At 39.2% G+C, this 11143-nt stretch overlaps 3 protein-coding genes across 6 annotated transcripts; 1 reads left to right on the top strand and 2 right to left on the bottom strand.

Annotated features, from left to right (window-relative positions):
- Positions 1–11: 11 nt before the first annotated feature.
- LOC126605515 (high mobility group B protein 9-like) lies at positions 12–3448 on the bottom strand. Of its 4 annotated transcripts, none has more exons than XM_050272926.1 (7): positions 2759–3448; positions 2512–2590; positions 2237–2405; positions 2107–2121; positions 1903–2001; positions 584–982; positions 12–278 (listed from the first exon to the last, which is right to left on the bottom strand). In XM_050272926.1, the coding sequence occupies exons 1-6, from the start codon at positions 2923–2925 to the stop codon at positions 585–587; spliced, it is 927 nt and encodes a 308-aa protein (XP_050128883.1). In that variant the 5' UTR covers positions 2926–3448; the 3' UTR covers positions 12–278; position 584. The 4 variants fall into 4 exon arrangements, with proteins under 4 accessions (XP_050128883.1, XP_050128880.1, XP_050128882.1 ...); XM_050272923.1 differs by having other exon boundaries at positions 603–982; positions 2759–3445; XM_050272925.1 differs by lacking the exon at positions 2107–2121 and having other exon boundaries at positions 603–982; positions 1903–1992; positions 2759–3444.
- A 3843-nt stretch (positions 3449–7291) lies between these two features.
- On the top strand, positions 7292–8861 carry LOC126603555 (uncharacterized). Its single transcript, XM_050270436.1, has 3 exons — positions 7292–7904; positions 8061–8328; positions 8504–8861. Exons 1-3 carry the CDS (start codon positions 7760–7762, stop codon positions 8751–8753), a joined length of 663 nt encoding a protein of 220 aa, XP_050126393.1. The 5' UTR covers positions 7292–7759; the 3' UTR covers positions 8754–8861.
- Positions 8862–9548: 687 nt separating this feature from the next.
- On the bottom strand, positions 9549–11067 carry LOC126603554 (F-box protein SKIP23-like). The gene has a single exon (XM_050270435.1). It carries the CDS (start codon positions 10986–10988, stop codon positions 9786–9788), a length of 1203 nt encoding a protein of 400 aa, XP_050126392.1. The 5' UTR covers positions 10989–11067; the 3' UTR covers positions 9549–9785.
- Positions 11068–11143: the final 76 nt, after the last annotated feature.

The raw sequence follows: 11143 nt of genomic DNA, 5'->3' as shown, positions 1-11143 counted from the left end.
CAAGGAAGGAGTTGCTAAGTGCATAGTGCATTGAAAGTTTGAAACTAAAGATTGAGAATTAGATCATGTCTCAGAGCAAAATGGTTGCAAAAACTCTGTTTGGAAACCAGAGACTGCTACATTATTCTCTCGACAAACATCCGAAAAGCTAACTCAAACTGGAATCGACCTAGTTAATTTCCATGGCCAGCCTGAATCCTGAGCTGCAAATTTTCCTTGTACTCTTTTAACTCTCTCTTGTATCTTTCTTTGTCTTGCAACCCAATGTTCTGGTAAACCTGATAATTGACAAAAGAATGCGATAAATACGTATATGAAAGAAGGAAATTACGCAACGATGTATATATAGGAGCAGCTAAATTGGGATCCCGTTTTACTGTAGCAAAAAGGGGATGGTGAAACAATTGTTTTTTTTTGGGGGGGGGGGCATGTATTCACCGTAAGGATCTCTTGTATATTTCACTGATTTCCTTTTTTGCTTCAGAATACAAGGATCCTATACGGTTAAATACAAAGTTCCTACGGGCCCTATTGTCCCCTTTTTTTGCAATAGTATAACAGATGCCTGCTACAGAGTATATACGTTATCCGTCTGTAGTTACCAGCCTCTCTTCTGCAGGGAGTTTGTTCCAAGACTCGCCAATCATCTTGGTAAACTCCCTCTCTCTGTTTGGGTAGAGGGACTTGAGCTTGAAATGCGTTTCAGCAAAGAAGAAATTGTAGCCGCTCCGGTTGGGTTTTGGGTAGTTGGGATCTGTCCTCCTCCTTGATCTCCTCCTCCTCCTCGAACCCGCAACACGAACAGATCTTTGGGGGGTGTAGGGTACAATGGCATTGACAGGTTCGGGGGATGGAGTTGGATTAGGAGAAGCGGCTAGAGTCTGCTGGTTAGGGTGGTAGAGTACTCCACTGAGAGTCTCCGAACCGAATTTCACCGTAACGAGATAGCCGCAATCGAATTTCCCATCAATTGTTCCAGTACCTGAAAAAATAATCACCATGGACATGTTATTAACTTATTATGCTAATTAACCTTAATTAAGTTCAAATTAGATAGATAACAGGTCTAGATCCTAGTTACATGCTCCAAACAAAAACCTCATTTGTGAAGGTAACATAATTATTCGTCAAAAACGTGGGATTAAAATGGTCCCATATCTGTCATGTCATAGGCGTGTGGGGTGATATCGATCCATCAATGCATATTGTGACGTACAAAGTATCTGCCAAAAAGTTATAATTTTATATGGAGCCTGCATTGCTAGGAGCCGCATATTTGTCACATAAGATAGGAGTGAGGCCTTGGAAAATAAAAACTCAAATCCACTCAGCTTTCTACATGCACATAATTTTAAATAAATAAATAATTAAAAAGTAACAAAAATGTCGTAACAACAACAATACTTAGATTCTTATGTGTTTAGCTTTATTCTTCCCCATTATAATGATGTTGCATTATATTATTGTCTAAACGTTTTATAATTGAAACTATTCGATTTTGTAATATTCTTAAAAGGTCGGCTCTAAAAACTTTATTCAGTTTAGAGATTGTTTAGTCATCCATATATGTTAAATAAATTAACAGTTATGATAACAAATAACATCCTCATAATGAATCGTTAACCTTTTTAATTCATATGATGACCAAAACAGTCTTTAAATCGAATAAATTTTTTAGAAATACTTTTTAAATGATGATAAGAATCCAATTACGACGTTTGTAAAATTAATAACGTCACATAATCAGTGAGTGAGGAAGGACCGCCTACATGTAGAGAACCAACCACAGGAGTCAACATAACATGATAAACCTCGCTACATATTCCTTATAAAAAACAAGAGTATTGAAATCACCTTATCCGATATGATTTTGTATCGAAAAAAATGAACCCTACAATATACCTTCCTCAGTGACCAAAAGCGGACAACCATTTATGGGTTTGCGCCCTTTGGCCCCTTTGCCTTTGGGGGAATATTCCACCAGCGCCAGTTCTGGTTTCTCTGCAGACTCAGAACGGTTACTAAATGGAAGATGCTGAAACAATGCGAGACGCAGAAACAAAAACTAAAAATATAAAGGCAAAAGCCGGTAGAGCAAAAAGATACCGGAAAAAGGAAGCACTTATGAGCAAAAAGGTCATGTGATATCCGCAGTCCAGATACAAAAAGCAAAAGCCAATTGCATCAGTAGAAAAAAGAGGGTAAAAAACCAGAGCAGTAAGAAGTAAATGAATACCTGAGGGTGTTGGGGTAGATAAAGGACCCTGTGTCCTAAAAAAGTGAACCTGTTCGTAATGGTAAAGAAGGGTTGAGTAGTGTTTCCTCAGCACAAACGAAGCGCTCGTTGTTGTGGGGGAGAACATGAAAATACCGCCCACTTCCCTCCATTTCTTCTCTGCAACTACCTACATATATAATCAACACATTTGAATTTCTTTTATCTTTAAATTGAAGGCAATAATAAATCAATGTAGTGAAATGAAGAAATCTGGATAAAATAGATAGCCAAACCTTCTCAAAGCCACCCCTCCTTGTTACCTCCACATATAATATGTGCAAATCTAGCTCCTTCCCTCCGATCACAGGAACCCTTGAGAAAAAAAAGGCAAAAGATGCAAATATTAGAAAGATGGGACAAAAAGCCACGTTATATGAATTAGTTTTCTGATCATGCTCAAATCCCCAAGAATAAATTAATTTTGCGGAGCATAAAATTCAAAAAAAAAAAATAGGAGAAGGAGAAGAAGGGTAGAGTTACATAAACTTGGTGGTGTTGATCATGAAATGGAAGCGCCGGAGAGTGTCCCAAAAAACAACAGCATTTTTCACGACCTCCCCATGAGTGGCAAGTGGTGCTGGATAATGCACACCCTGCAGCTGCGACCCCCCATTCCACGGCTTCTGTCTCCCCGCCACCGGCGACATCTCCTCCTCCTCCTCTTCTTCTCCGCCACACCCTTGCCGGAAAACCACCAACAAGGGTAAAAGTAAAGAAAACAATAATGAGATACAACAATTTTAAGTAAAGAGTAAAGAGTGTATGGAGTAAAGAACGCGATGATTTCCGGGATAAGCTTAAGGTGTAATTAAGCAATACAGTAAATACTCTGACCGAAGCTGTTTTTCAATAAATTAAAAAAAAAAGAAATTGGGACGCGTGAGATGTAACGTAACGCTTGTGCCAAATTGGTTTTTTCTGTCATTTCGAAACCTCCTCTTACGCTAATTAATTAATTGCTCTCTGTCTCTCTCTACTCTCTCACCCCTCCGGGTAATGTTTGAGTTGTTCGAAGACTGACATCTCTGCAGCTGTACGTAAGTAGCTAGCTCTTTGTAATATCTCTCTGAGGACAGAGGAGAGAGAGAGAGAGAAGGAACGAGAAACCTCACTTCTCTCTCTTGTCTTTGTGCGAAGTCCGAGAGAGGAGGTTTGACATGCAATCTCGAGGGGAGGGAGAGGGGATTCTGTTGTGCCTATGAAACTGTTGACTGAAACAAAATCTTGGCGTACATCTGCTGGTAGATATCTGACCACCCTTCTCTGATTGTTTCCAGTGCATTCAACCCCACCGGGAGCTTATCCATGCACGCTAACTGGACCGTCGATTAAGTTTGACTATTTGACTCCCGTCCATAAGCTGTTTGGGGCCCGGATTTATCCATTGGCAAATACCAGGTAGTATATGTTTGGTGATTTATGTGCTCACTGCAGGGTGATTTAAAGGCTGATTTGGTATTTCTGTGTTTTGAAAAAAAATTATTTTTTTATACTAGAAGAATAAATTTATTTTTTCTATTTCACGTTTTTAGATTTTTTTTTTCATTCAAAACTATAAAAATAAGTTTTTTTAAAATATTTACAACACACTTTTTTTTAGCTCAATTTTTTTTCATACCTATTTTTTATAAAAACGTCTTAATAGATTGCTGTTCACGAAAACCTTTTTCATCATTACGCTGATCAGTCTCATTTTATCTCTCCACTACTCATCAATTATCCTTAATAATCGTGTGGGAGTAACATTTGCCTCCTAATGTTTGCAGAGTAATTTTATTCTGGTAGACAAATCGTAATGTGATATGTTTAAAATATAGTTTGTGTGATTTTAATGAGGTAGTTTTAAAATTCAAAAGGCTCAACCCCCAGCACTACAGTACATATAGTCTAACCAGAGCTATGGTAAATTTTGTTTGACTAATGTTGACTTCAATGATGTAACAACTCCATCACTCGGGCGCTTTTAATAAACAATAGTTCTCCGCTTACTATATTTAGAATAGTAGTTGACCCCTTGGGTACAGGCCCGGCCTAGGGTTAGTGCTGTCAGGGCGACCGTTTAGGGTCCAAAATAATTTAGAGTATCAAAATTATTAGAGTGATATATTTATATATATTTTCATAAAAGTATAAATTTATAAAACTTTGTTCAATGACAAAAAAATTTAACTATAACCGATGATTTTGTTGTTTGATATTAATTAGGAGTTCTTGGGTTCAAAACATCATGTGTGCTTATTTCCCTTTCAATTGTTACAAATTTCTTTTCATAAGAGTATAAATATATAAAATTTGGCTAAATAATCAAGAAGTTTAATTAGAATTAATGGTTTTTGTTGTTTAAAATTAACAAGATGTCCTAAGTTCAAAATGCTAAGTGCATGTTTATTCTTTTCAATTTTTACAAATTTTTGTTTGGTTGTTAATTTATTTTTAATTAGTAGCTAGTAGGTATGTGAATTGTTATTTTTAAACAGTTGTTCCAATTCAAGTCTAATCTTCAACAAAGAGTAATGCGTTGATCAAATGTTTTGACCAAATTTGCAAATCATATGACGTGTCATCAAAATGTTTAATTTAATACTCATTTATTACTTATACATACCAATTAAAGACAAAAAAAACATCATTACTTTTTTAATCCCATATTGACAAGGTTAGTAAATAAGAAAAAAATCTCATGATTTATACAAAAACATTTTAAAAGTTCAGATAGAAAACAAAACTCATATTTATCTACTTGTAAACCTGGAGTTTTTTTGTTTCCTTCTCACGATACAAAATGAAATAGTTTTTCCGGTTTTCTAAATTGTTAAATTTGAAATGATTTTTTAAGTATAATTTGATCAATGTCTTACGTGTGAAAATAAATAATTTTCTTATATAAAGTGAAGGCACATTTTTTTGGCGTCCTCCCAGACCTCAAAAATCACTAGACCCGCCCGGTCAACTGTATGTCCTCTATTTCTTAAAAGCGAATCTGGGTTGTGATGATGTCTATGTTTCAGACCAGTAATGATTTACAATTAAGTTAAATAATGGGATGCAATTGTAATTATGGTATTAAAAAGTTTTTTTGAAAAAAAGACCGTAATTTTATATGTGTGCATAATTGTTATGTTTGAAATTAAGAAATTTTAATGAGTTAGTTTTATGTACGCATCATATAGTGATTTATAGTTACAAAAAAACGAAGTAAAAAATTCCCTTGTAATGGGATGCAATAGGAAATTATGGCCTTTAAAAGTCATAAGGATGAAGTAAATCCAATTTTTTGTCATTTAGTATTGCATCGTAATGATATTTTTATTCACTTATTAATGTAAAATCTTAGATTCGACTCAAATGAATGTCAATTTTAATACCAATTTATTATATAACTTTATTTAAATCCCCCACTCTCCCCACACCCTTAACGCAGCTATGCAAGGGGGCGGATGCAATCGTGTTATCTTCTTCTGCCCTTCATGGGCTTAAAACTGAGCCGAAATCGATAGCCCAAAACATATAGTTGGGTTCAATTTTCCCAGCTTAGTATTATTCCATCTGTGGTCTCTGATAATCGATAGTAATCTAGGGCTTAATATCCAGTGCTCGAAAGGCCTCATAACATTTTGGAAGCAACTCCAACTTCTTGCACTCATTAGATGAAGGCTTAACACAGCATGTTTTGTTCCCCAACTTATAATACCTTGAATATTAAACTTCAAAAGTTAATGAAGTAGCGATGAGGGCATTTGGTCTAGTGGTACGATTCTCGTTTTGGGTGCGAGAGGTTTCAAGTTCGATTCTCGGAATGCCCCTATGGGCCTATCCTTTCATGTTTTTCCTATATTCTTCAACCTCTCTTTTGATTGATGCTATACATCACATATGTCTACTTCAAACGCTTATATAGATTAGAAGAATGGATTTCAGATATTCATTTGATAGAGACCTCTATCATCGTTTACTTCATAATTAATTAATATATTAATATTTGCTGCGTAGCTCCATACGACACAAGCATGGTGGAAGTGGGACTCTTATCCCACCAAATGAATGATGAGTCCTGTTTCTGTTCCGCATTCCTCCCAATTGGATAATGGATCCGAGTCCAACCATCCAACAGCCCTTTCTTTTGTTTTTGTTTAGGGAAGGGCAACCCATTACATACATATAAAATTTTATTTTTGAACAAGTGATATTATCTACACTAAAGAGAAAAGGTGGGCTTAGCCTAACAATGCGGTTCAAACTCGCATTTGACGAAAATCGAACCTAAAACCTCTCACTTACAAGTGAATAGGAATGCTACCAAACTTGATTAACAATCCAGCCACATTGTCAAGAAGTTGTCATGGACCTTTCAAACGATGCATGCTACACCTTGTTGTATATATCGTTTAGCTAGGTATATACGTTAGATTATAGCCTGCTGATCAATGATTATACCACAGTTTTAGTTTAATTATATTCAATAAAAGCAGCATTAATTAATTGGATCTTTAGCCTGCGTTGTTTGGTGTTTTATGAAGAAGAAAGGTTTGCAAAGTTTCCATCGAGATAAAACAGGTAGTAGTGGGTCTCTTTCATTGCCAAAACATTATGGCTCGCTTTATCTGTTGCATTTCTCAACCACACACACTTGTTTTATATGGACTTATTTATCTAATATCGATTTGAATGGTATGGTCTAGTTGGGTTAACATCCCTTATTTAGAGATTTGTTTCCTTAATCCTACTGCAAAGATTGAAAGTTAATTTATCTTGGACGCGTAAATTTCCCAAATTTAAATGGATAAGTGGAAGCATCTAGCATTTCATATGTAAGATCCATTTCTAAGTATACAAGGTGATGGAATTGTAATTTTTTTTCTTTTCAAAGTAATGGAATTGTAATTTGCTGTTAGTATTTATCATAAGCACAACTATGAACGTAGACGATTACAAGTAGATCAAATATCAACAATCCATTGAATCCAATATCCATACGAATTACGATCCAAGAGACCAAATATGGGAGGGCACTCCACATCCACTGGCACTTTGCAAACTTGGCAAAGTATCTGCACCGAGTCAGACCATGCATTCAGAGTTAGCCAGACTCGATCGGCTCAATATCCATTCGGAAGATTCTTAAGAATATACCCTCCTCATTGTCCTCAATGCCCTCCCTCATCATTACCGTCCATCTTCCATCGCGCTCTTTTGTTTGGGTCCCATGATCCATACCCTAATCCTGCAACTCCTTCTCCTCACTATATAATCCAGACAAACAGAAACCCTGCATGCTTTGCACTTTGCGGCAACACTTCATCATCTTTTCCCTCTCAAAACTCAAAAGCAAAAGCAACCCTTATCCCTTCCTCTTACTTTTTCACACTTTTGGATTTCCGTTTCCAGAAATTATTCTGCTTAATTTTCGCAAATTCCACTGTATTATTAATAACCACAACTGCACTCTCTCGAGTCTATCGGGAAAGTTCAGAATTTGTAAAAATGAACTATTCTTCTCCTCCTTACATACCAACAATCTCAATATCGGACCAGCAACACCTCCTTGAGAAACTTCAAGTCTTTAAGATCCATGGCCGGGACAAACATGGTCGAAAGGTTCTTCGCATCGTCGGAAAGTTCTTTCCAGGTAATTATTCCCTACAATCCATACCTTTTCATTTTAGCGCCCTCCTTAGTTATAAGCCGACGCTACCAAACTCAGACAAATATTTGTTACTTAATTAGGACGTCACTAATTGGGTACTCTGAATTTACTTTGATCATGTTAAATGTTCATGACCAGCTCGAAGCGTGAGCAACGAGGCTGTGAACAAGTACTTGGAGGAGAAAATATTCCCAAAGTTAGGTGACAAAGCCTTCTTCTCGGTGGTGTACGTTCACACAGATGTGAATCGCGGCGACAACTTTCCCGGAATTTCAACCCTGCGATCCATCTACGGGGCAATTCCGACCGCCGTCAAGGATCGCCTCCAAGCCGTTTACTTTCTCCACCCAGGATTGCAGGCCAAGCTCTTCCTTGCCACCTTTGGTCGTCTCCTTTTCACCGGAGGGTACGTTACGTACGAACACTAATTAAAAAACATCGATGCATGTTTAATTAGATGATAATTAATACGACAAATATTAATTAACAATTTTATCAAACGTTGACCCACGGGCCACGGCGCATGTTATTGAATGGTGATGGTGATGCGTGGCTTGTGGTTTTTATTGGTGGTGCTGCAGGTTGTACAAGAAGCTAAAGTATGTGACAAGGCTGGAGTTTCTGTGGGTTCAGGTGCGGAGGAATGAGGTGGAAGTTCCGGATTTCGTGTACGATTACGATGAGCAGCTGGAGTACCGTCCGATCATGGACTATGGATTAGAGAGTGATCACCCCAGAGTCTACGGGTCTTCCTCCTTTGCGTCTTCTACGACATCGTCCATGCTGGATTCGCCTGCTGTGTCCATGTACTCCATGCGTTGTATTGCCTAGCTAGGGTGCATCTGTATTGGAGGATACCAGTTTGCTTTAGGTTGTTCACAGGAACTTCAAATTGTACAAAAAGTTCAAGTTTGAAAGGAACCGGTTTGATTTCTGTTTCGTACTCAGTTCCTCAGTTAAAATGTTTGCGCTATACGCAGCATAATCGCATTAGGCTCTCTAGAATCGGTTGCAAGAAACCCTTGTTCTCCGATGCGTTTTTGTTATAAGTGTTTTTACTAAAAAATTGTACCAAGCCCTTGTTGATGCAGGTGCGTATCCAGAAAACGATTCAATGAGCCAAGCAAAGTTGTAAGTTTTCCAGTCAAACAGAATCAAAATCGCTTTTGCCCTCCCTATATGTCACATAATAAACAAAAAGGTTTTGTCTTGGTTAACTAACAAGCACCAAACCGGGACAAACATACCGGCCCCAAAAGGCCACTTGTAATAGCTAAAGGACAAGATATGGAACCTATCGTCCGGCCAAGCACGTGAAGTAAATAGGTAATGTGCAAATCACCATAGCTCTTTGGTGCTCAATTCCAATTATGAAACAATTTCAGCACAAACGGAGAATCCCTCTGCCAATATTCCCAGTTCCCTACCAGAGCTCCAGAACTTTATTCTGCAAAACGAAAACTAGTCACCACCATAATGTTTCATCTGTAATTGTACATCACAATCCCTTTGAGACGAGCGAATCTGCCATGTAACCGGATCATATCCCCTTTTGTACTCGGAGATACACATCCGGTGACGCATCAGAGTTTAAATCATGTAAACATCACTAAAGTTACCAGGGAGTTGATACACAACGGCGGTATCTCTGTTATTAAACATTGACATATAACGGATTACTGCAGAGAGTCAATTATTACATGGAATTCTAAGAGCGGGTGTACACACTTACACACACATCATAAACAAATGAATGAAACAGAAAATATATTATGTACAAACCGTTGTTTAACATTATGATTAACACCTGATAACTGCGATTAATTACCATTCAATTGAAATGATGATCCTGCCTTCACTGCATCAGCATGGATTTGGAGTTACCCAAAGAGGTAGAGAGCCGGCAGGCCAATGCACCTCATAATTCGAATTCCCCGGATAAGGGGGCAACTCTTGAATTGTTCCATCCCATAATTTGAAAATGCCCGAATCATATCCCCCAACTCCGCTCTCATTGTTTGATTCCGAATAATCGTCTGTGAAATAAACGCAATTTCCAAGACTTCCTGGAAAATCAGAGGCCGACAATGAAAACGATGAGTTTTCGCCAATAAACACCATCCTATCACCCAAGTTCTCAACCTTGTCCCACCTCTCCCCCGCCCAATTCATCCTAAAAAGGTCAAATTTTGCTGTCTTGTAATTTACATTCATACTGTCCACCAGAAAACCGTAATCAATCTCCAAATACCGACTCACCAATAACAAATCATCCCCTGAACTCACCAAATATCGCATGTCGGCCTCCTCTAGTCTCGGCGTTCGGATAATCCCAACCCTAGACGGAGACGGACCATTAACATCGCACACCACCACGGTTCCCTTCTTGTCGACGGCGTAAAACAAGCCGTTGACAGATATGACATCCTCGGAATACGACTGTGCGCCGTCGATCAAAGTCCAAGACTGGTCTCCTTCCCTGCAAAACGCCAAGTCGCCGGTTTGATTGACAATCGCTACGGCGGTGAAAGTGAAACCGTTGGCTTCCAGAGGACTAGATGAAAGGACGACCTTTTTCAGAAACGAATCGCGCATTTGGGTCAAGCTGCGCGTGTAGACGTCACCAGACGGGGATCGGAGGGCGTATTCTCGGCCAACTTCAGAGTAATCAAATCGAACAACGTCGGGGAAGGTGGAGAGCGGAGGGAGGTGGCGCCTGGCGCGCGTGAGGGGGTTAACGAGGAGGACGGAGGGTGTTTCGTCGAGGATGACGAGCCATCCGTGGGAGGAGCCGCAGCGACGCTTGCGGTGAGAAGCTTCTGGAAGGTGGAGGAAGTGGACTCTGCTGTTGGAGAGGTTGAAGAAGGCCCGGTGGGATTGGTTGGGCTGGGATTGGGGGAGCATCAGCCAGGGGAGCTGGGGACGGAGGTGGTGCGGGGTTTTGGGGACGGAGGCTCGCCAGCTGTGACACACAACTCGGAATCGGAGGTAGTCGGCGTAGATTGTGAGCTTTTTGGAGATTGATTCGGCGAGTTCTGGTGGTAGTTGGGTCCAATCCACCCCCATCGTCGCGGGTAGACACGAAGGACCCCCGACGCCCCCCGCCAGAGGTTTGGCTCTCCTTCCAACTATAACAATTATTCACGAGAATCACGACACTTGAGTTGACATTGGACCATTGGGAAAGTCGCTCGATTTGGAATTCGGAAGTGAAACTGGGC

The sequence above is a fragment of the Malus sylvestris genome, chromosome 15 (assembly GCF_916048215.2).
Source record: "Malus sylvestris chromosome 15, drMalSylv7.2, whole genome shotgun sequence".
NCBI lineage: Eukaryota > Viridiplantae > Streptophyta > Magnoliopsida > Rosales > Rosaceae > Malus > Malus sylvestris.
This window is presented reverse-complemented; position numbering and strand designations above follow the sequence as displayed.